Below are 22,812 nucleotides of genomic sequence, written 5' to 3' on the forward strand. Positions count from 1 at the left end.
AGCAAGAAGTAGAACATCACTATTGAAAAGGTAATTCGTTGAGTTAATCTTTTGCAGACACATTTTGGCTGAGAATGTCTTATTTAATCATAGATTTCAGTAAAAGGTTGTACAGATATTGGTTCCAAGCCATTCAGATCTGCCCTGTTAAACATCTTGACCTACAAATTAAAGCTCCTGTTAGGAATTTTAAGTTTGTGTTGATTTTGGCTAAAATCTGCAATATGCTGTTATATTCACTTTCTGGACACCAAGTCTGAGGCAGCAGTTTCAGGAGTTAGAAATAACTTTACAGAAGTAGGGTAAAATCATCTTTATGCTGATCTTGTCCTTTGTTTCTGTAAGTCATAAACAGAAATCAGTATAAATGTAATTTGTGTTTTTTTTTTTTTATTATTTACAGTTTTCTCTTTAAATGTACATTTTTTAAGAACACAAAAGTGTGATGTTGGGGAAGCCTGATTTAATGCCACCAAACATGTAACAATGAGTTATGTCTACGCAGTGACAAAAACTGATATGACTTGTCAGCTATTGGATGTTGTGCTTTGAAATATTATTTCTGTGTGCTTCCTTGAAACAGCTACTGGATTTCTATTGTATGGATAAAAACTAAGCATGAGCTGTTTGGTTAGTGGCTGTACAAACATCCATCAAAACTTCCACTGCGGAAAAATACATTTAAAAAAAATAAAATAAACAAAAGATTAAATAAAGTGTGTACACTGAATTTTACATTTATCCTAAGAAAACTTAGAACATAACAAGTAGCCATAAAACGAGATTTCTTCAGTCCTCTGTACATTTCTTCAGACACAGTTGAAAGGTGTGTTTCATAGTTTGAGAAAAAAAGGGGGGTCTGTAGTTTAAAATCAAGTCCTCTAAAAAATATTCAATCTGCTCTGTAGAATTTCTGCAGAGATCTTCTACTTGTTCTCAGAAATAATCCGCGGCTTTTCGTCTCTTGGGCAGTTGCAGCAGATCGTCTGTGAGTGATGTGATGTCCTGAGAGCTTGGCGTCTTGGCTTTGTTTGACGTTGGCGTGCCTGAAGGGGTGGATGGGCCACCGAAGGGAGACTTGCAGCTGTTGGCTCTATGCGAGGGCGATGGCGTGTAACTCGCTCGTAGTGCTTTGTCAGTGTATTTACTGGATGTCCGATTTACGAGTCTCTGCAGGGCAGGGGTGAGGGCGGGGCTTAGACCTTTAGGGGTAAGACTGCAACACAAAGTTTGATTTAGTCACTTGGTTTAAAATAATGCCAATCATTTATTACACAAGTTCAAAAACAGCTAGAAGCCCAAAACAATGAAAAACTGAAACTATACTTCCCTCTTTAAAGACAAGAGTTGTATTCATGTGTAGAGGCAAAAGTAATCAAGTGGCTTTACCTTGCGAGATTCTCTGTAGCCTTTCGCAATGCTTCGTGTTTCTTTGCACGGTTTTTAGCAGCAGCTTCGTTGGCCATCTTTAGACCCAGCCTCTCTCTTCTTCCCGGTTCTGGAATCTTTTACAAAGAACACGTTTAGTGCAACAAAATGATTAAAAACCAACGATAAACGAATCATTGCAGATAGCACTGAAGGGTCAGCACCTTAAATGAAGGGCCATGATTCCTTTCGACATACGGGGTGTCAGATCCATCCAGACGAAACGGGGTGCTCTCGATCTCTCCCCAGGTCATTAGAGGCGACTCAGATACACCTGAGGAGACAGAAACAGCTTTCAGAAATGTTGGCCCAAATGCAGGAAGAGCTGTTGAATCAGTCAATCAAGGTAACAGTTGATCTTCCTCGGACCCAGGGCTGTTTCCATGTTGAGGAAGACTTAAAGACCCACTTACCAGGGGCAGGAGAAGGCATTGTTTCAAAACCGTATCCGTTCACTGTTGGAGATTCATGAGGGATGAGCTCTTTCCCATCGGGGCCTACTTTACCCTGTTTGAACTGGATAGACAATGAGATACATCAGCTATAGAATACATTCATTTACAGAAGATGCTCAGACTATTCCTTCACAAGACACCTTTAAGCCGAAAGCACTCCCAACTAAACGTCATTCCTCATTTCTTCATGTCTAAAAAAAAACAAACTGTATTTCTAAATCATACCTGTGCATTGAGGGCTGCAGCCTGCTGAATCTGACTTTTGTTGAGAGCCTTGCTGAAGGGGTCTCCAGCAAAGCGTGTGTTCTTGTGAATTACCTCCCTCGGCTTCTTAAATAAATCGTCATCGTCCGGTACACCTGATATATAAAAACAAAAAATGTATATCAAATGAATATATCTCTCACAGCAAAATATGATCAGTTCCATGCCTTCAGTAGGGATTTATGTCGAGGAAAAATTAAGAAATTGAATCCAAGTTTGGTGTTCTTACCCTCTGGATAATACATCAAGGCATTCTTTGCTTTGTACTCCCATGTCTCAAGTCCAGCTTTGACACATTCAAGCGCCCCCTTCTCTACCGATGGTAAGGCGAGGTTCTCTTCATGGCGCTGGAAAAAAAAATGGAGTTTTTATATTTTCAGTGTAGTCCTTGGGTTCCAGTATATAAAAAGCTGGTTTCCTGTCTCACAAAACATGCATCAAATATTTGGTTAATAATTCTCCAATCAGTTAACCTGTACCTCAAGCAGCATATGCAGAAGTTATGAACTGAATCGGTGCTTTGTTCTCTGTTTATGCGTACCTGTTTATATTCAGCCTCAGCCTCATACAACCAGGAATGCCTCATCTTCTCCTTGTCACTTGCCAGTTCCATTATCTGTTCGAATGATGCATTATCTTCACTGGTGTTTTTAGCAAGGAAACGATCCAGAGAGGGCAGCTCTTTCTCTTCTTTGTCATCATCTTTGCTTTCTGAAAACACAATCAAGAAACTACCGGTTACATTTCTGTTTACCATTTGATTGAATACTTATTTGAATATTACCGAGAAAAAGATTTCATTTGTTTTGAACAGATTTTCAAGTTCATACGAGTGATATAATTAAGCTCAGAACATTCTGTTGGATCTTACCTCCATCTAAACCTTTATTGCCGATAGTGGAGGAGGGCGAACCTGCGTGGCCCACTGGCGTCTCAAAGCTAGCTGGCGTCACATCTTACATAAAGAACAAAGGGGAGAAAATGGGTGTAAAGTACATTCAGATTACATTTTTGGTTAATTCAATTCGTATCTCTTATGGTATATTGTAATTTTGCGACGGCAGTACTCACATGGTGCATTAGAGCGTGGTGTAGATTTAGTCAAAGACGATCCATATCGGATGGAAATCTCTCTCATTCTCCCCAAGTCGCCATTTTCCTCTGCATCAAGATAGTCCTTCTGTGCTTGCAGTTTAGTCACATCTGGGAAGAAATCCCTCTGGATGATCTTCTCTAAATTCTGTTGACATGGGACAAGAAGTTAGATTTGACTTTATTTTAAGGGAAGATGACAACATGTTCTTTTCAATTCAATTCAATTCAATTCAAAAAAACCTTTATTTGTCCCTGGGGGGCAATTCAAAGGCACACAAAGCAGTGAATTAACAACAGTGCAAGTAAACGAAACATTTTAACCTAAATATAAAGTGTCAATTTAAATACAACTTAAAGCTTAAACTTAACTTAAAATACAAAATATAAAGAGTAGATATAAGTGGACAGTGATCGGACTAACAGATGTAACCAGAACTATATGCAGTAGTGACCAGATGTAACCAGAACTATATGCAGTAGTGACCAGATGTAAACAGAACTATATGCAGTAGTGACCAGATGTAACCAGAACTATATGCAGTAGTGACCAGATGTAACCAGAACTATATGCAGTAGTGACCAGATGTAACCAGAACTATATGCAGTAGTGACCAGATGTAACCAGAACTATATGCAGTAGTGACCAGATGTAAACAGAACTATATGCAGTAGTGACCAGATGTAAACAGAACTATATGCAGTAGTGACCAGATGTAAACAGAACTATATGCAGTAGACAAGAAATAAATATATATATACAGAGCTATGTGCAAGTAGGCAAATACTAAATGATAAGTTAATAAGGTGCATGTAAATATACCAGAGCTAAGGCTGGGCGATATGTACCAGAAATCAATTCTTAATCATTTTTAAACCTTTAAAACAATTTGGGTTTTTTCGCCCTGAATAAAATATAGTATTGTGAACAGGAGGTGCTGTACCTGATGTCCATAAAGTAACCTAAAGTCCTCTTTGGAAATGATGGACATTTAATGATCTCACGTTAACTACGTTATTATCACACAAATCAACTTCTAAGTTATGTTTACTAAGCTGATTAATAAAGCCTGTGAGGTGTTTGTTTCCATGCTAACACACCCACACAGTGCTACTGTCTGACAGTCAAAGTCCTATGAGATGTAATCATACAGCTACCTCAATGTACTCCTCTTCATCAAGGACCTTCCTCTGCGGCTTCCCCTTGCCTGTCTCTTCGGGTTGGGGTAAGACAGCCACAGTTGTGATCGTCACAGGAACAAGTGTCCCGCACAGAGATCTCCTCACACTGGCGCTGCCCTCCATTGTGGAATCTGTTAGCCTTTTATGCTAACTGCTAAAGGTTCGCCTTTCACCCAACACCGACAAGAACCGAACCGAACCGAGGCTTTTTTTTTTACACGAAAACACAGGTTAGTATATCAGACGCGCATCATTTAAGTGTGAACGCCGCCGACACACCAACAAACTGCTGTAAGCTAACTTTAGCACACCGTGAAAACAACGCAGTACGTAGAGAGAATAACCGTGTTTACGTCACCGGAAGTTTACGTCCTCGCAGGGTATTCTCCTTCTTCTTCTTGTGTATATTCCGGAAGTTTAGGCTGCATCTAGGCGTGTTACTGCCCTCCACAGGCAGACAGAAACTATATCATTCTACAAAACGTCACTTGAAATTCTTGAGTACAATTAAATCAACCAATCAATAAATAAATCAATTTTATTTGTATCTCGAGACACTTTACAAAAAGCAGATAAAAGACCTTACTTATTGCTATGTTACAAAGATCCGGCCTATCCATCATGAGCACTTTTAGTACAATTGTGTGGCATGAAGATACAATTTTCAATCAAGTGGTGGTTGGGAAGTTCCTTCATCTTCTTTTTGTTTTAATGGCAGCTGGCGTCCAAGAAGCTGCATTGCTGTCATCTGTTGGATTTAATTACACTTCGCACGCTTAGATTCTCCTCAGTCAATTCAATCCCTTCGTTGATGTCCCGTATTTCTATTTATCATTTATTTTTTACGATGATATGGACCTATAATGGGTCTGAAAATAAAGTGTAAAGTAAAAGATAATCAAAGCGGCCTCGCCCCTTTTCCTCACGGTTCAGAAACTTTTCAGATGTATCATTATGAGTCAAGTTCTTCTGATTTCTAATACCATGTGTTGTACTTTCTACAGGCGCACGTTCAACTGTTTCTGCTTGATTGAAAAACCTCACAGAGACCAGAAGGATGTTTCCTTTTGCTACGCAGAGCCCTGTTCAAATTGCTGTGACCTATTCTCAACTCCCCCCCCCCCCCCCCCCCCCCCCCTATGACCTCCTCTCTTCTGTTGCCCCTCCTATATATTACTCTATAAATGTTGCTCTGAATTGAATATATGTAAATGTCCTCCCATTGTCTGATTGTTCTAATAGGCCTAATGTTGCTTTTCCTGTTCGATTTTACTCCATGCGATTCTTTCCCCCGTCTGACTTGGATAGTGTGATGTTAACATCAGTCCTGTCTTGTTTTACAGCTTCTTTCGCCAACCTGTCCACCTTATCATTTCTTACAATGCCTGTAGTGCTGGAACCCAAATGAATGTCATTTTATCCCTGCATAACCACCCATGAATGTCTAAGTATTGTTTCATACGTTAAGTCTGGGCCAGATGATGCTGTTTGAATACTAAAGCACTCACTGAGTAACTGCATTTCAGCTCTAGACATAGAAATGGCACACAACTCTACTGTTAACACGTTCAGGAAATAGGACATTCTCCTACTTCCTTCAAGAGTGTGGGATCCAGGGAAGTTCCCGCATTAACATTATCCTAAATATGTTTAAATAATCTGTGTATCTGAAACATATTATAGACCTCCTAGTTATTCTTCACTATAGTTTTATAATTTTTCCCAAAACACAAGCTTTTTGCAATGAACAAAAATAAAAATAAACAGAGGTTAAAGAATAAATTAAATTCCTCACTGCATGGCAGGTTTTAAAATCAACTTTGATGTTTTGTGGTTTGTGTAAAAAAAAAATAAAGTTCCTCCATCTTTATAAAAAACAGCTTTATTTGTTCCCAAGGACACTTTTATTTTTGAACAACAAGTAGGCCAACATACAATTACAATCCACTTACAAATGCAAGATGTAATGTTCAGGGGTTGCATTAGTCTGTTCTTCTAATGCACTCAAAGTGGCTTCAGTCATGATATTGGACTGGCATTAAAAAGCCTTTTCTAAATCCAAAATATATTGATGTGGTCTTGATAATCAGTATCCAGAGCAACAATATATCACACACACACGCACACGCACACGCACACACACACACACACACACACACACACACGCACACACACACACACAGCTCTTCCTCTTTTTCAATGGAATTTAGTTTTCTGTGTTTCCCACACCAAATGATAATCTTTTCTGACGCCTCCACTTTGCTCTTCGGTTTTTAAACCAAACCTTTCAACAGAAAGAAAATTATGTTTTTTTATTTGTTTCTTTTGTCATGACATACGGTACTAATGATACTTGGCACCTTATGTATTCTAATTTGAACAGACATACAACGGCATTGTGCATCATAATCAGCTCAGACATTTAATTTCAACAATACAGAGAGACGATTGGATTTAATCTAGAAGCTTTTAATGTCAAATGATGTATTTATACTTGCATACATATTTTTGTAGATCAAGTCTTCTCGAGATGAAGTGGCTGAATGTGACAGTATTCTTACCTCTACTCTTTCTTCTCTTAGGTGAGTTTGTTGTGCTAGTCTCTCCCTCGTGTTCACATCTGGATACTGATTCTGCAGGAACAGCTCCTCCAGTGCGTCCAGCTGCTCCTCTGTGAAAATAGTGCGATGTCTCCGGGTTCTCCTCTGCACCTGACCAGGTCCCGCTGACATCTCGTCTCTGTGAGCATCTCCAAGCCTGCAGGGGTCTGTGAGCATCGCTGGGGGCCATCCGTACTGACAGGCTGCAGGGAGGGAGGAGATCTGAAGTGAGCATAACTGAAGTATAAGTCAGCTAACAACGGGTCTCCAGATAGGTTATGTTCTTACCTTCATGGACGAAATCCGTCTGGAAAATGTCTCCACAGTGGGAGCAGCAGCAGCAGCACATGCAGGCATGATGAACAGTCTCTGTCTGGCCTCCAACAGCACACAGCGCCTTCTCTTTTAATCCAGTTGTCCCACATGACCGCCTGTCTCCATGACTGTTTGGATATTTGCTCAGTATGTTCTCAATAGTGAAAGGAAACTTTTGTCTTTCCATTCTAATCAGTCCATCCATCTCCAAAGGAATCCCAAGAAAACAAAAGCAGTGGAAATCACAAGATATCGACTAGAACCCTTTCTGGTAGTTGAGGCTCGCTTGCTCTTCTGCTTCTCTGCTCTCCACAACATCGGTCAGGCCCTTATAGTGAAATTGGGAGGCACAAAAAAAAAAAGTAAAACCATAATCCCCCCCGATGGACCAGACACATAAAACGGTTGAAACTTAATTCCTAGCTAATCTGGGCAGTTTTGTGAAGAGGTTAGGGAGGACAGCAGATTCCGTTAATCTTGCCTCATTCCTTTTCTCCCAAAGAAATCAGATTTCAGTGCATAAAATGAGAAGTGGAGAGCTCCTTAGATCCTCATTGTTGAGGTTTTAGAGAAAAGGGGATTGCCTGGTATTAGAAAACCTGGATTTAAAGATGAACTTTTTTTTTTTTTTTTTGGTGTGGCCAGAGAGTTGTGCATGCTGAATTTGAGGCTTAGCTGTTAAATTTGCTTCATTTCACTTTCCTATTTTTCTTGATAAATAAACGATCACAAGCAGAGTCAGCATTCACTGACAACAACAATACTTTTGATTACACACAACAATAAGGCAGATGAATGAATCTTGCAAGTGACATGTGTTTGTGACACTGATAGAATTGTGTATTACGCCAAACAAATTGCAAGAACAGGCACAGAGAAATGGCCGCTGCATGTGGTTTTGTATTCCCAATCATACATCGTGCTTCTTATCTGTGCACTGCAGTATTTCACAGCAGAGGTAAAGCTATTACAGGTTAAATTCAAACCCCCTCCTCAACAAATCCTGTGATTTCATACAACGCAATACACCTTTTTTTCCCCTCCTGTCAGAGAATTAATGGATTTCCACAATCTGTCTTAAGCTCCTCTTATAAGGGCTTTTGAAAACAGATAACAATAAACACCATCCCATCCTTTTCACCTGGGTTTAATAGCAGCCAGATTGTTGATGTATAGTTTGTGGAGCATGTGAGATCGCTATCTGCTCTCATTGTAGTTCTCAATGGATGGAATTGTAGCACATCCACACTGGTTCAAGCAGTTCAAATTTCATTACTGGGGATTAGAATGATAAAGGTTCATTTTGTTGTTGTAAGAGAAATATTTGGTATCAGAGGGGAAGTGGGAAAAAAGCCTCAAAAGCCAAAAGAGTTTGGTGTAGATTGTTGGGGAGACAGACCCCTCACTGTTTCACTTTCAACTGGAAATGTTACGGTATCAAACATGTCATGCTCACATTACTCACTATGCATAAACAAAGACCAACACAATTTGACAAAGATTAAGTGGTATAAAAATATAGAATTTCTTTCCATTTTTTAAAAGGTTTTTATAGGTTTATAGAATTTAAACACAAAGTAAAAGTTGAAAGATTTTTAGATTTTGAAGTTACTTTGCTGCCTTACTTTTGTAATGCCAGATTTTGAATCTGGGAGATATTATACAGCTGTGATGCAGAGTTTGTGGCCAGATGCTGCTGAAATATGATATCTGTGTCTGTAACACTGACTAATGTACTCTTATAGACCCGTGCCTTAGGATGTGATTTCATAAAAAAAACAGGTCTGTGGGAGTAAATAACATGTGTACAGTTCAAACAGAAGACATTAGAATTCAAACACAGCCACACAGTGAGTGTTGATGAACAACAGAAGAATCCACAAGTCATCAGACTATTCATGCAAGAAAAGCTCAGTGTCTCTGTTCGCTGCTGGACCAGGGCCCAAAGCCCCCTGGGAATTTGGAGATTGCAGCTCTGACCAGAACACACAGAGGAGCAACCTTCCTCTCTGTGTTTTCTCCAGCTTGTGCAGGGAAACTTAATAAACTGTTGAGGGCAATCAAAAACCCTGGAGACCAGGGGGAAATCAAGACAACCACCATGTGGTTTCAGAATCTCCTTATCTAATTTCTGTGTAATTACAAACATGATGTTTTTTCTTCTTTCCCCTAGAAACTGAGAATGAGCTCTGGGATCTGGCAGCACTCCCCCCTTGCAGACTTTCTGAACAATGAATGTTGATCAATGTATTTTTCTAATGTTAGTATGTTCAGGAACTGTGCTATGCATATTTTGCAGAAGGAGATCAGTATAAACCCCCAGGGGGAAAGAAATGTAGTTCCTACCAGGTCCCGATGACCACCCCGGGGCACATCACTGACAATGTGTCCGCAGGTTGCACCACATAGCTACAATGGAATGAAACTCAATCCACTTTTCTGATGTTTATGTAGAAACTACTTTGTGTTTCAAATCCTCTTTGAATGCCTTAAATTCTGTTTTGATAGGCTAGACTTTCAGTGTAAGTTCACAGTCTGCTGTATTATTTAGAGTAAACCGGTATAACGAGGCCAGAGAGGGTTCAAACCAAGCAGAAATATTGAGAAAAGTTAGAACTAAACAACCAGAGTTTTGTGAAAAAGAATATTTCCTTGTTCATCCATTGAAAACAACTTACAAAGCCTGAATGTGAAGAAAAAATAAGAAGCGACCCGAGCATCAAAATGAATCAAAGTTTGAAAACTTTTGGAATATGTCTTAGTTCCCTTCTCAATATGAAAAATGATCTTATCCTTAAACAATGTGTATAATATTTGTGCCTCATTCAAAAAGGTTGAGTAGGCCTAAATATAACATTTATTCTGTATTCTGGTAGTAGTTGTGGTAAAATGAGAAGATACAGAACAAAACATTTTATCTTGTCTCATGCTATTTCCAGGCTCAAAATGCGAAGAGGAGCTTGTGGGTTTATAAATAGGCCTAGAGAATTATGTTTTGGTCCTGGCTCAAAAAGCCATCATGACCCCTGTGACTGGGGCTGTAATAAAAATAGATGGGTTATAATTTAACACCATAGCAGGGCAGCGTTATAATGGCAGGCAATAAAATAGTCGTGCGCCCCCCTGTGACAAAAGACGAGAAGGCCACCGTTGAACGGCAGAGCGACGCAGCGCGGCAGGCAGCCCGCCACTCGCGATAACTCGCGTTTGGTCAGCAGCAGCAGGGCGGAAAAGGCGGGAGAAGACTGCCGCTTCCGCGTCCGCGCAGCACGGGCAGAAGAGCACTGGGGCAAAATGGACGATAAGTTAATATTGGCTGTATTTAACTGCCCGGAGCTGTACAATGTCACTCTGCCGAATTACCGCTGCACAGAAAGTAGGGCAAATGCTTGGAGAAACATTGGTTTGATACTTGGTATTTCATGTAAGTGTTAATTTATTATTTTTTGCTTTACACAACTTTTACTATTATCTGCCTAACGGACGTTGGCGCGGAGTCCTAAACACACAGAAATGAGAAAACACTGAAGAGGAGTTTTACGTGTCTCTTGCTGCCAATTCCTTAACTTTAATTTTTTTTTTTTTTTTTTTTTTTAATATCCGCGCAAGCATATCATGGCGGTGAGGATGCAACCGCGCGTACCGTGCTAGCGGTAGCAGGCGCAGCTCGCAAGCCGTAGGCCGCGCTGCACCGAACGGCTCTGTGTATGCGCCGCCAGCCGCGTGACCAACACCGCACGGCCGGAGAAAGAAACATGCACAGTGAGGCTCAGTGTGGATCAGTGAGGCACAGCGAGGCTCAGCGTGGCACTGACTCGCTGTCTTCGCCGATCCGCGTGCTTTTTGTCTCGCTCATGAAACACCGCGAGCTCCGTGTACACAGAACGCTTCTCGAAGTCTCGTGAAAGCATCTGCGGCGGCATTAGCTGTGTTGGATAAAATGTGTGACACGGGATAGAGGGGGGGCCCCCCCCCCCCACTCAAGCCTGACATTTTTATCATGTGAACGGTCTGATGGCGCGCCATGAAACATTTAGAAAAATATCCTTACAATGACCTCTGGACATCAGCATAAAGGCATCAAAATAAAGAAAATGACTTACAATCTATTAATTGTTCAACTTTCTGAAACTAAGCTTCAAAACCTTGGTATATAGTTTATTTACTTATGTAGTGTTTTCTATGTTTTGATGTCCCGCTCATGCATTATGGACTCCCTGTCCACCTATAATTATGTACATATTTACTAATCAAATCCAATATGACTGATGTTCCAGAAACTTAAATGGAATGAGTTTAATGTTACATAAAGATAAGTCTGTAATGGCAGACCCCAATTTACATAATTTAAAGGATGTAATTCAAGATATGTTGGCGCTTTTAATGTAGTTTTAGGACAGTGGACAGAGTAGGAAATCAGGGAGAGAGAGTAGGGAATGACATGCACCACAGGTTAGTCTCGAACCCGGGCCGCGCGCCTGGACAACTTTCGCCCTTGCACATGGAGCGCGCACACCAACCACTGGTGCACCAGCGCCTCAAAGGATTTCTTTTAACTTCCCTATGTTCCGATTTCTCAAATGTGATGTGCTGCTTTTCATAGTCTTATTTAATAGTAAATCAAATATCATTGGGTTTTAGCCTGTTAAGACAAAATAGAAAAGAAAGTGAATTTTTTATTTAACCATAAATACCATGTTGTGAATGTTATTCTCAGCTCGTGTGGATCTACAGGTTGCAGATTGTGTAATCCTTTCATCCTTATTAATTCCCCTTCTTTCTGTATTCTGAATTGACAGCAGAAAATGTTCTGTATTATTATTTTACCTTCTTACACTGTGATATTTTTCTTTCCCAGCTGAGGACTGTAAAAGAAAATGGAAGAACATGAGAGACAGGTATCTGAAGGAAGTCAGAATGGAGAACAAAAGCAAGAAACAAGGAGAGGTCTTTCAAAGCAGATGGAAATACAGACAACTCATGAATTTTATTGCACCCTTCGCTGGATCAAGAAGCGGAAACCCAGATATCACGGGCAACAATGACGATGACCACGACAATCTTGACATGGAATCTAGCAGCCCGGGAGCAGAAACCACATCGTCAGAGGCAGTCAAGACGTCGCAGACCCACGGGAAGTCTGTGAGTCAAGATATCAAGCCGCAGGTCGCGTTTGTGACACATAGTCCATCGATACATCAAGACTCACAGATTGCCCAGCTGGCTGTTATGACTAAGATGTCATCAGGCTCCTCCTTCATAAACAAAACAGGTCGAAAACGAGGCCTCATGCCAGACTCACACTCACTTAATTCTTCTCAATCATCCCCTACAAAGTGGCTGGTAAAAGACAATGGTGCGTCGTTCTCCAACAGGCCGCGCGACGAGGATGAACTGTTTCTGCTGAGCTTTGTACCCGCTCTGAAGCGTCTCGCTCCACAGAAAAGATGCGAGACAAAAATGAAGATCCAGCAAATAATGTATGAAGCAGAGTTTAACGTTACACATCCTGAACCGCGTGAGAAACAAGCAGAATCAGACACTCAGGAATAGTCCAAACGGACACTTTTTTCCATCTGTTTCTGCTTTCTAGAAACATCTTTCACACAATATTCATGCCATGTTCTTTGTTTTTTATATCCTTTTTTTTTCATGTGAAATAATGGAGTGAAGAAAGACTACATTTACTCTGTTTCTCAACAGAGCTGTCAGTAAATGTTTGAACACCACACTGATTTGGTGGGTCACTTGAGGCTTATTTGAAGAAAGAAATATTTATAGATTTACACATAAATAGGACAACACACAGGATCTGATTAACATCTGTATTTACATAGGTTCACATAGCGTCAATAGAGTGAATTCACACCACTGCTCATTTCTACTATGTAATAATATACAGTATTTGAGATTTTAATTACAGTAAAATACAGAAATTAAAGACTTTCTGGATTGGAAAGGAACACTTTCATAAATTAATCTTACAACTGTTAACATGCAAGAACATTTTTTGTTATTTTCTGTAAAATAAAAAGACAATTTATGACATTGTTTTGATTTGTGTGGTATTTCTTCTCAATTAGCAGATGAGATGCTTAATTTATAAAATCAAGCACAGCAGGATAAAACAAACAATAGAAACCAACTTAAGTTCATCAGTGAACAGAAAGATCTGGACGATGCACATGCTAGTAATTCGTTTTTACCATTAGGTCCTTTTCAGTGATTTATAAAAATATGCCTGAATGAAAAGCCGTTGAATTATTTCTTTTTACAGAAAATATCTTGACAGGTGAGCATAGTCAATTAAGAGGTTAATGGGGATCAAGCGGGGTACCAGTGTCCAGAAATAGGCTGGTATAAATGTCTTTATAAAATATGTGGGATTGACAGCATATAAAAGGTAATAAGCACATAACAGTGTCTTATTGAATTTTGCAGAGTCTAATTTGAACACTAAGAAAAAACTACTCTGAATAATAAATGTGATGTGAAGTGGAAAGAATGCTGACCTCTTATGCTCTTTTGTTCTGACATGACAAACCAGGTGACCAGCTGTTTGCTGATGAGAATTTTGGTTAGTTGAATACAAAGGATGTGTAGATGAAACATTAGGCAACCAGGGTCATCTGGTTTGAAGAGTTGTTATTATTGGATTAGCAAAGGTAGCTTTATTTTTGAAAAAAAAAAAAAAAAAACTCTTCATTTATCTTCTCACATCTTTGTTGACAAAAGGACAGAAAAAAATAGTCAAAGAACAATTAATGGTGGAAGGCAGAATCCGATTGGTGCAGACCATGATGTGATGTCTTTTTTTTTTTTTTTTTTAATTGCTCTTATGCAATCAGCAGCCAGAACATAATCACCAGAGCGACAAACAGGAAGAGTCGAGAGAGAAACTGTTCATCCATGTGCTGTGGTGTCCCAGGAGCTGCTGTTTGTGAAATTGTTAAACAGAATGTATTAATAACATCGCAGATAAAAAAGAAAAAAAAAACAAGGATTAATGGTGACATATCAAACATAAATACCTGGAGGAGGCCTTCCGTCATTGATGTTGAAAGCTGTAGCAAAAATACCAAACGGAAACGCGCCGATTCCAAACGACATTTGGAACCCTCCATCTCCAAAACCAAAGCCTTGAAATCCCTGTGAAACATCAGTTCATGAATGACTTGAGGATGTATTTGTATTCTCACGCCTGGACAAATATCAACTACATCTGAGGTACAGTTTGACATTCAAGGGGCGCGAGATGTGACGCAACAATCAGTGACATTTGTTATCATTCTCCAGAGATTAGTCTGCACCTTGGTGCTAATGGAGCCCGTTGGGAACTGTCTTTTTGTTCATGGATAAAGCACACATCATGACAGCAACTACATCATCCTTTGTACAGGTTTCATCATTACAGACATATAGTGACTCAATACACAGAAAAGTTATCATGTTAGGAATACTGGGGGAATAAATCAATCGGATACTTTGTCCTAACCATGCAAATGTATTTGTAAATAGTTCTACTTACACCACGGTTTTCTGGCTCAGGTCTTTGCCCCTGTGGTCGAGGAGGTGTTCTTTCTCTAAAAAAAACAAAATCACATTTTGTTAGAGCCAACTCTGCTTGCATCTGAAATGAGACTACAAATGTGTGTATTTTAAATGTAACCACAAACAGGGGTATTTAATGTTGCTCTAGAAAATATGAATGGACCGTATTCACCTCTGGAGAAACCAAGGTAGTGTTGTGATTAAATACCACATGACGTTTCAGTCAACTTACCTGTAGTAATGCGATAAAAAATAAAATAAATACCAACCTGGGGTCTTGTTGACCTGTGCTTCCCCGCCCGTATAAGGGGATAACTTTGTCCCGGCTGATGCCAGCTTTACACACCGGACACACTTGTCTGTTGGGTCTTGTCTCCAACCACTGTGTGCAGAGAGAGAGACATACTTAGGACCTGACATGTCTCCATCAGTTATCTTTGTCATAGTCATTCATAGTGTAGGTTAAGCTTACCTGATGCAAGCAAGGCCAACTTATGGGGAGGAGGTGCAAAGGACGATAAGAGAGAAGGAAGAGGTTTGATTAGTAAAGCTGATCAAAATGAGACATCCGAATATTATGTGTTCACAAATGAAAACAATTCATCACTCAACAAGTGAAAGGTTGAATGTGAGTTAAGCTAGTACAGAGCGTGGAACAACAAGTATAACGGCTCCCTGCTTTTGGATTTATCTTCTCATTTCAGAATGAACTACTACATCAGCACTGCTAGTGCCAACATTGATAAGAGACCAGAAGCTGAAGTCCTTCTGGCATTCATGTGAAGGGGGAGACCTGGCTCCAGAGGTTGGAAAACTTTCAGTAGAACAGACAGAGATTATAAAAATCAATACATGTTTGCTTACAATTACACTGTTGTTACACTGGCAGCTCCACACTTTTATTTTTAGACTACACGTTTGTAGAAAAATATCTAAAGTTTCTACAACAGAAATATCAAACATAGTTTTTATAAAATAGATTTTTAGCTGATCTATTTTTTTTAATCTATTTTTTTGCACATTATTAATTTTTCTTTTTATAGTTTAAATTGTACTGTGTTCACTTTTTGTTTGCAATCTTTTGCTCTTTGCTGCTGTAACACTGTAAATTTCCCCGTTGTGGGATAAATAAAAGATTATCTTATCTTATTCTGGGAAGCATTTGTGTATATTTTGAAGGTAATGCCTAGAATTGTCTAATATTTCAGACATGTATAAAAGGGGAAAAAATATATAATAATAATAATAATAATAATAACTTTATTTATATAGCACCTTTTAAAAACACAGGTTTACAAAGTGCTTTGACAAACAGCAAGAACAAAGCAAACTAAACCAAACACAGAAGAACATAAACAACAGTAAGAATATAACAGATGCAAAATACTAAAAATAATTAAATACAATTCAACAGAAAAGAACCCAAAGTGCACGATACACAACCAGATATATATATATATATATATATATATATATACTTTGGAGACATGAATGTTGATCCTACGAAACAGACCAACATTATTTTTCAACTTTGCTGTTAGGAGTAGAATTAATAACAATACGTCAGACAAGTACTGGTTATTATTGTTTGTTTTCTGATATTGGCCAATAGGATTCGATAAAACAGGTCAGTAAGATTAGCTGGGTTATAATGCTCCACTGTAAACAAGAGTTATAAACAATAGTTCTTACCAGAAAAGGTGTCCACACAGACTGATAACTGCATCCTTGGCGGTGTCCAGACATATATTACACTCGAAAGTGCTGTCCTGGTTGCCGCTGTCGGGCGCAGACGAGCTACTGGATCCGGGATTTGGGTTGTCAGTGGCCGCAGTGGAGCCAGAGGCTGGAGCGGGAGCTGCGGTAGCCATTTAAAGATAGATCCGGTCAACAGGAGGGTTCAGGTGGGGTGACTCCGCGGGCACCCAGTGTTTCAAAGTACATAGGGAGGCCCAGTGGTTGGGGGGGTTTGTTTGTGACAAGGACGAGGGGAGGAGAGACTACGCCTTTCAGAAATAACTCTAAAAAAAAAAAAGTTAAATCGTGTAAAATCGACTGGATGCTAACGAGCTAGCTCCCATGTAGATACAGTGACCAGCAGCTAACGTTAGCTACCGAGGAAGACAGGAGGAAACTGACAGTTTCACTATCTCACGGATTAAATCGGTGTTACAACAGATACTAAAATCGCACATCCAGACAGGAATGTTTTAAAATAAAATATCCAAACTTGTTGAGAGAAGTTGAGGGGGGGGATATCCTTACAACTGCTTGCGTCACACATCCGCTGCTGAACCTAACCCGGTAGTAGATCCTGGAAGGAGGCGTGGCTAATGGCTGTCCAGGGACGAAGCTCCTCCAATCATGAAGGTGTATGTGGTGACGTTTATAAGTCTCTTTTTCCGGCAACATAAGATATACATAACACGTCATACAGCAACTTTTGAAGGCCTACTTTTTGTTTTGTCCTTTAAATGTTAGCAGATATTGTTGTTTAGGTTTAAATTTCATATTGTTTATTGTTTTTGTAATTGATTATTTATTTATCACCATATTCGAAATAAATATATAATTTAATCAATCAATCAATCAATCAATCAATCAATCAATCAAGTTAAGACAGTGAACATTTTAAAAAGCAGCACTTCTGTATACCAGGTGATTCAAGCCATCCAATAATCATTGACTTTTTGATTTCATCACCTCCAGAAAATGTTTTCTTCGCTAAAATCTTCACTGTGTTGACAGCTTCCCACCATTATCTCTTTCCTTTACAAGCTGCCATCTCCAACTAGAAACACAGTGAATGTGAGTGCACCAAACCCCAAGACAAAAACAACTATCTGATGTGGTCTATCACTGCTCATCTGGTTGTCCGCCTAGATACCAAAAATCGCCTCTAGAAACGCAGTGGGAGAGTCTTTTGTAGCCGCTGTCCTGGAGAATGCAGGCCGGTGACCAAGCACGGCGTCAAGCCGGTCGAACCACTTTCTGTTCCTCCAGTCGAAGCCACTGCGGTAGTTGTGGTCCTTAATTTAAAAAATAGTTTTTTTTAATTCTACCAGACTTGCTTGCCGCTGTGGTTTCTGCTAATCTTTGCCAACCTTGAAGCCATTTTTCCAAATACTTTGTTGTTGCAGCTCGCCGTCTCCAACTCCTGCTGCATGTCATCTTCCGCATATGTGGTCAGCAAGGCCTGCATCTCGTTATCGGTCCACCAGTCATAACCCTTCTTCTCTGAGTCCATCTTAAAACAAAACATGGTGGGTTCCCTAAAATGATACGATGGACTGACCAATCAGAGACGTTCAGTGCTGCAGTTGCTGCAGGCACTACAGGCCCCTTAAGTCCCTCCTGAGGAAAGTATTATACCCCCTGAGATGGGTCTTTTTCCGGGCTAGATTATTTACCCCAGAACTAAATTTAGACCCTGGTTCCTTCGGTTGAAACTCACTAGTTCCTCAAGAGGCCCCTAGTTCAGGGGGTAAGTTCCTGCGGTTGAAAAGGGGCTTGAAAGAATCTTAGAAGCTCTTTAGAGTTGAGGGAAGTTGTGTGTAATTTTGAGCCACACTCTAAAGTTTATTTTCTTTTGAATCAGAAACTTTGGAGTGACCAAGTTTTTGCTGTCAAGGCCCCTGGGTTTTTGAATAGCCTTCCTCCCTCAGTCGGGTCGGCCCCCTCTGTGGAATCTTCTAAGTCCCGCCTCAAAACATTCATTTTTTATCAAGTTTAACATTATTAACCTTTTTTTATTATTCAATTGTTATTGTCTTTAGTACATGGTGTGTGTGTGTGTGTGTGTGTGTGTGTGTGTGTGTGTGTGTGTGTGTGTGTGTGTGTGTGTGTGTGCGTGCGCATGTGTGTGGGCATATACAGTATGTATGTGTGATTTTTCTGTGAGGTTATTATTTAAATGTTTCCATAATTATACTGTATTGCTCTTTTGTTTCGTGTTCAGCACTAAATGTGCTTTGCAAATACATTTGATCAGTTCATTGATATTGTATGTTTTTTTTTCCATTTTTCAAAACAAAACATGAAAGTAAGAGCACATAGGCGATTCAAAGTTTTATTAAAAAAGCAAACACAGAAATAAAAAAAGAACCACATACCATTCAGCAGGGTAACTGTAAATCAAAGAGAAGTTTTCATTTCACAAACTTTGCAGGAGGAAGTTACAACATTGCAAACAATTGGCCAAAGCAAAGTTCATTTTATACACTCCAATAAAGATAACTCCCTTCAAAAGCACAATATATTTTAAAAGCTGAATATGATTCAAAATGTTTACCACTAGTACACAAGGCAATTTAGAGCAAGCTGATTTGAAAACATAATAAGACAAAAACACAAGAAATGAATTTACAGATATAATACATCTAAAGATTTAAAATGTCTGAGATGTCAGTGAGAAAATCACTAACTGACCAACAAAGTCCTAAATAACATTGTGTAAAGCAATTTTTAAATTGTGTTAGAAATGCATGAGGCTTCATCATCATGATAAATAAATCATACATGTATTTACAGTAGGGTGCATCTGAGGTTGAACATGCAAAAACATTTGATTCTGTCAATAAAACAAATGTTTAGGATCATTTTTGACTCTGGCTTCGTGTTGTTTAATTCCTTCTTCCTATCTGCTTCCACCTGATCCTATCCTGAGCAGCATGTTGAGCCTCGCCTCAAGTCAGTGGGTTCTTGTCCTTTATACCAATGGTTTAACTTGATTCTGGATCACATCCATTGTCTTTGACCTTGACCTTTCTGTGCGGAAATCCTCAGCCATGGCCTCCTCTATCCTTGATGTCAAAGAGCGTTTTAGAATTTGTTTAAAGTCGTTACCAATAAACACGTAGAGAACCGGGGAAATGAAGCTGTTTGCTGAAGCCAGCGTGGCCCCCACCTTCAGGCCAGTCTGAAGTACTTCCAGGCTTTGGTTGTTCAGGTCCAACTCTAAGAGAACGAAGCTATGATAGGGAACCCAACAGAAGAAAAACGACAGGATGAGGGCCGCCATGACTTTGTACGGCTTTGTTGACTTCTTGGTCAAACGACTCAGCTTAACACTGAGCACTGAGCAGCAGAACACCATCATCAGGAAGGGGATCAGGAACCCACAGATGAACCGGATTAGTACCACCGCCCTGTGTCTGGAGTGGCCCATGTAACCTGTGTAGCACTGCGTGACTGAACCGCTGACTGTGATCTGCCTAAAGATCAGTGAAGGCAGCGTCAGGAGGGCAGAAAGGAGCCACATGACCAGGACGACTCCAAATGCTCTCCGCACTGTCCGATGGTTATGTGACCACACGGGAAAGGAGATCATTAAACAGCGATCCATGCTGATCAAAACCAACAGGAACACACTGCTGTACATGTTGAGAAACAGGGCGGAAGAGGTGAGTTTACACAACACCAGTCCAAAAGGCCAGTGTGAGGTGATCATGTAGAAAACTTCAAGGGGCAAAAAGGCACAGAACAGAAAGTCTGAAATGGCCAAACTGATGTACCAAGTGGTGATGACAGTTCTCTTCATTTTCCATCCACAGATCCAGATCACTAGCAAATTTCCTCCAAGGCCAATAACAGATATAATGATATTTACCACTACCAGGACATGAGTCAAAGACTGCGATTGAGAACTGCTGAAGTTCACAAATGTGCTGGAGCTGTTATCAGTTTCATTGTCAGGAGTGTAATCGCCAAATTCGATATAATCCACATCCATGCTGGTGACTTTACCTGAAATGCGAAGCACAGAGTCTCTGTCTTTATAAACATCTACCCAAAGAAGACACGTAGCAATTAAACAGGTGAATGTATTTAAGTTTGTTTCAAGAAATGTACTCACGTTAAATCTTGATGTGGAGTCAATCCGTGTTGTGCCTTCTGTCCTGACTTCCTCCAGCCGGTCGCAACTTCTCACTTCTCTTTCCTGGGCAGAGTAGGTGACGAAAGTGACATTTTATCAGAATCGACCAGACATGTTAGAAATGAGAGTCTATATTCCTCTAGCTCCAGAAAGCATATTTTGCCTTTGTAAATGAAAGCCAATAAAGAGGTCTTTCAGAGAGGTTTATCAGATGCTTTTAAAATAGCTGTTTCAAGTCCTACAACAGCTTATATCTAAATGCTTATATCTATGTTGCAATCTCTAAAAGGAGATCCTCTTTGACGCCTGCATTTCCAAAAACCACAGACCCACATTTCTTAACCAAGGGTGTGACTAAAAGCCTTTTCACAGAATTGCAAAGTTTGCAATACTGTGAAACTATTCTGTCAAGATTGCAAGTTTGTAACCAATGGGTGACCTTCCTAAGAATATGTCCATGTTTAATACAGTATATGATGTGCAGTGTTTCCCCTACCATTATATTAGAAATATAATGCCCCCCCCCCACCCAGCAGCACCCCCCGGACCCCCTGAAGGTCAAGTAAAGAAAGTTGTAGGATTGTAAGATTTATTTTTGGACTTTTTGTGCCTTTATTGTAGAGCTAGGATAGTGGATAGAGTCGGAAATCAGGGAAAGAAGTCATTTAAGGATATCTTTCCGATAGAAAAGGACAGCTGTCATTAAAAGTAACACATGAACACCAAGATTCCTTCAAGTGTTTGTGTTGCCATGTTGCTGTGTCGCTGTGTCGGCTTGTCCCCCCCCCCCAATGCTTTAAACCTAAGGGGAACACTGAGTGTGCAATGTTAAAAGTGTTCAGCATATGGTTGATTCATCATGTTTATTATATAGAAGTGTCAAGAGCAAATGCATAAAGGGGAACTTAGGTGTAGCATGTTTGCATTGACATTAAATCAACATCACAAACCAGCAAACAGTGGTGCTGTTTGTTGTCTATGGTTATCAGTTTGACAAAGGAGTCTGTGAACATGTTGATATGTTCAAAGGGGATAGAGGGCTCAAAAAAGCTCCAGCATACTTGTACCACAATTATAGTTAAAAGAACAACTTTATCAAGCCGATGCATTTCAGCTTGTGGCCTTCATCAGGTTGATTTTTTTCATCCTCTATATGCACCTTGGAAGTTTATGAAGTTGTGCCAGAAAACCCTAGTCTGCTTCTGGAGTGGATGGAGGGTCATTTGTAATACGATAATTAAGGCATACTATTTAAACCAATGCCTGCTTAAGTGAAATATCAAATACATGATGCCTCTAAGTCAAATTCTGCTTATTTATGAACCATTTCATATTACACAATCAAGGGGCAATGTTGTTGGAAGTAGTCACGGTTCCCTAAAAATCACATGATGCAGTTGTGTAACAGATAAAAAGCTGAGTGTGGGGCGCTGGTGGTGCAGTGGTTAGAGCGTGCACCCCATGTATGGAGGCTGTAGTCCTCCAAGCGAGCAGCCCAGTAGCAAATCCGACCTGTGGCTCCTTTCCCGCATGTCATGTCACTCTCTTTCTCCCTGATTTCAGAGTCTATCCACTGTCCTATCTCTCTAATGAAGGCACAAAATGCCCCCCCCCCCAAAAAAAAAAGAAGCTGAGTCAATTCTATAAAGTAAACTACCAGAACTTTGTTTTACTTTTATTCATTATCTTTAAAAGAAATCACACTTTTGTATATTAACTAAAAGTTCTGCTGCTGACCCTGCTTACATAAAAAAAATATCCCCACTGGCAGTGGTGGCTGAAGAAGTGGGTATACTCCTAATATCCCCCCCAAATGTGTTGAAAGTGACCCGTCCAGCAGAGGATAAACAGCCTCTGTTATAAACAGTGACATGTAAGAATCCTCATGCACATTCAGTTATTACGTACTATTCAAGTAGAGACAGAGTAGGAAGGTCATCCCTTCACCATCCTAGGAAAACAACTGCAGCAAACTACTTCATATTGTCAATCATGACAATGTTAATGGTTGATTTAGCTTCCTTGCTCATCAGCCAATAGGCAGAGTCAG

General features: G+C 39.9%; 4 protein-coding genes across 5 annotated transcripts; all 4 read right to left on the reverse strand.

The window, feature by feature from the left end:
- Positions 1-368: 368 nt before the first annotated feature.
- Positions 369-4,778, reverse strand: ess2 (ess-2 splicing factor homolog). Its single transcript, XM_020629839.3, has 10 exons — positions 4,398-4,778; positions 3,219-3,387; positions 3,019-3,102; positions 2,689-2,858; positions 2,377-2,494; positions 2,109-2,242; positions 1,842-1,944; positions 1,593-1,702; positions 1,390-1,505; positions 369-1,216 (listed from the first exon to the last, which is right to left on the reverse strand). The coding sequence occupies exons 1-10, from the start codon at positions 4,542-4,544 to the stop codon at positions 937-939; spliced, it is 1,431 nt and encodes a 476-aa protein (XP_020485495.1). The 5' UTR covers positions 4,545-4,778; the 3' UTR covers positions 369-936.
- A 1,562-nt stretch (positions 4,779-6,340) lies between these two features.
- On the reverse strand, positions 6,341-9,241 carry LOC136183185 (homeobox protein goosecoid-2). The gene is given in 4 exon segments (XM_065965703.1): positions 6,341-6,705; positions 6,983-7,224; positions 7,310-7,715; positions 7,717-9,241. Coding segments are annotated over 4 exon segments (744 nt in total). The 5' UTR covers positions 7,735-9,241; the 3' UTR covers positions 6,341-6,627.
- A 3,906-nt stretch (positions 9,242-13,147) lies between these two features.
- On the reverse strand, positions 13,148-17,201 carry rnf185 (ring finger protein 185). 2 transcript variants are annotated; one of them, XM_020629928.3, is made up of 6 exons: positions 16,580-17,201; positions 15,360-15,378; positions 15,157-15,269; positions 14,865-14,919; positions 14,368-14,485; positions 13,148-14,267 (listed from the first exon to the last, which is right to left on the reverse strand). In XM_020629928.3, the coding sequence occupies exons 1-6, from the start codon at positions 16,756-16,758 to the stop codon at positions 14,173-14,175; spliced, it is 579 nt and encodes a 192-aa protein (XP_020485584.1). In that variant the 5' UTR covers positions 16,759-17,201; the 3' UTR covers positions 13,148-14,172. The 2 variants fall into 2 exon arrangements, with proteins under 2 accessions (XP_020485584.1, XP_020485583.1); XM_020629927.3 differs by having other exon boundaries at positions 13,148-14,270; positions 16,580-17,200.
- Positions 17,202-18,942: 1,741 nt separating this feature from the next.
- On the reverse strand, positions 18,943-21,089 carry LOC109981205 (chemerin-like receptor 1). The gene is made up of 2 exons (XM_020629889.3): positions 20,742-21,089; positions 18,943-20,632 (listed from the first exon to the last, which is right to left on the reverse strand). The coding sequence occupies exon 2, from the start codon at positions 20,616-20,618 to the stop codon at positions 19,596-19,598; it is 1,023 nt and encodes a 340-aa protein (XP_020485545.2). The 5' UTR covers positions 20,619-20,632; positions 20,742-21,089; the 3' UTR covers positions 18,943-19,595.
- Between the last annotated feature and the right edge of the window lie 1,723 nt (positions 21,090-22,812).

Source organism: Labrus bergylta, chromosome 17, assembly GCF_963930695.1.
Source record: "Labrus bergylta chromosome 17, fLabBer1.1, whole genome shotgun sequence".
NCBI classification, from domain to species: domain Eukaryota; kingdom Metazoa; phylum Chordata; class Actinopteri; order Labriformes; family Labridae; genus Labrus; species Labrus bergylta.

Bases quoted from the DNA above. Each gene is read 5' to 3' on its own strand.
- LOC109981205 (XM_020629889.3), bottom strand. From the start codon at position 20,618: ATGGATGTGGATTATATCGAATTTGGCGATTACACTCCTGACAATGAA.
- rnf185 (XM_020629927.3), bottom strand. From the start codon at position 16,758: ATGGCTACCGCAGCTCCCGCTCCAGCCTCTGGCTCCACTGCGGCCACT. The intron at 14,920-15,156 runs GTTGGTATTTAT...TGTTTTTTTTAG, and splicing joins ACAGGTCAACAAGACCCCAG to AGAAAGAACACCTCCTCGAC. The intron at 14,486-14,864 runs GTAAGTAGAACT...GATGTTTCACAG, and splicing joins CTGAGCCAGAAAACCGTGGT to GGATTTCAAGGCTTTGGTTT.
- ess2 (XM_020629839.3), bottom strand. From the start codon at position 4,544: ATGGAGGGCAGCGCCAGTGTGAGGAGATCTCTGTGCGGGACACTTGTT. The intron at 1,506-1,592 runs GTGCTGACCCTT...TCTTTGTAAAAG, and splicing joins ATCATGGCCCTTCATTTAAG to ATTCCAGAACCGGGAAGAAG. The intron at 1,217-1,389 runs GTAAAGCCACTT...TTTGTGTTGCAG, and splicing joins GCTACAGAGAATCTCGCAAG to TCTTACCCCTAAAGGTCTAA.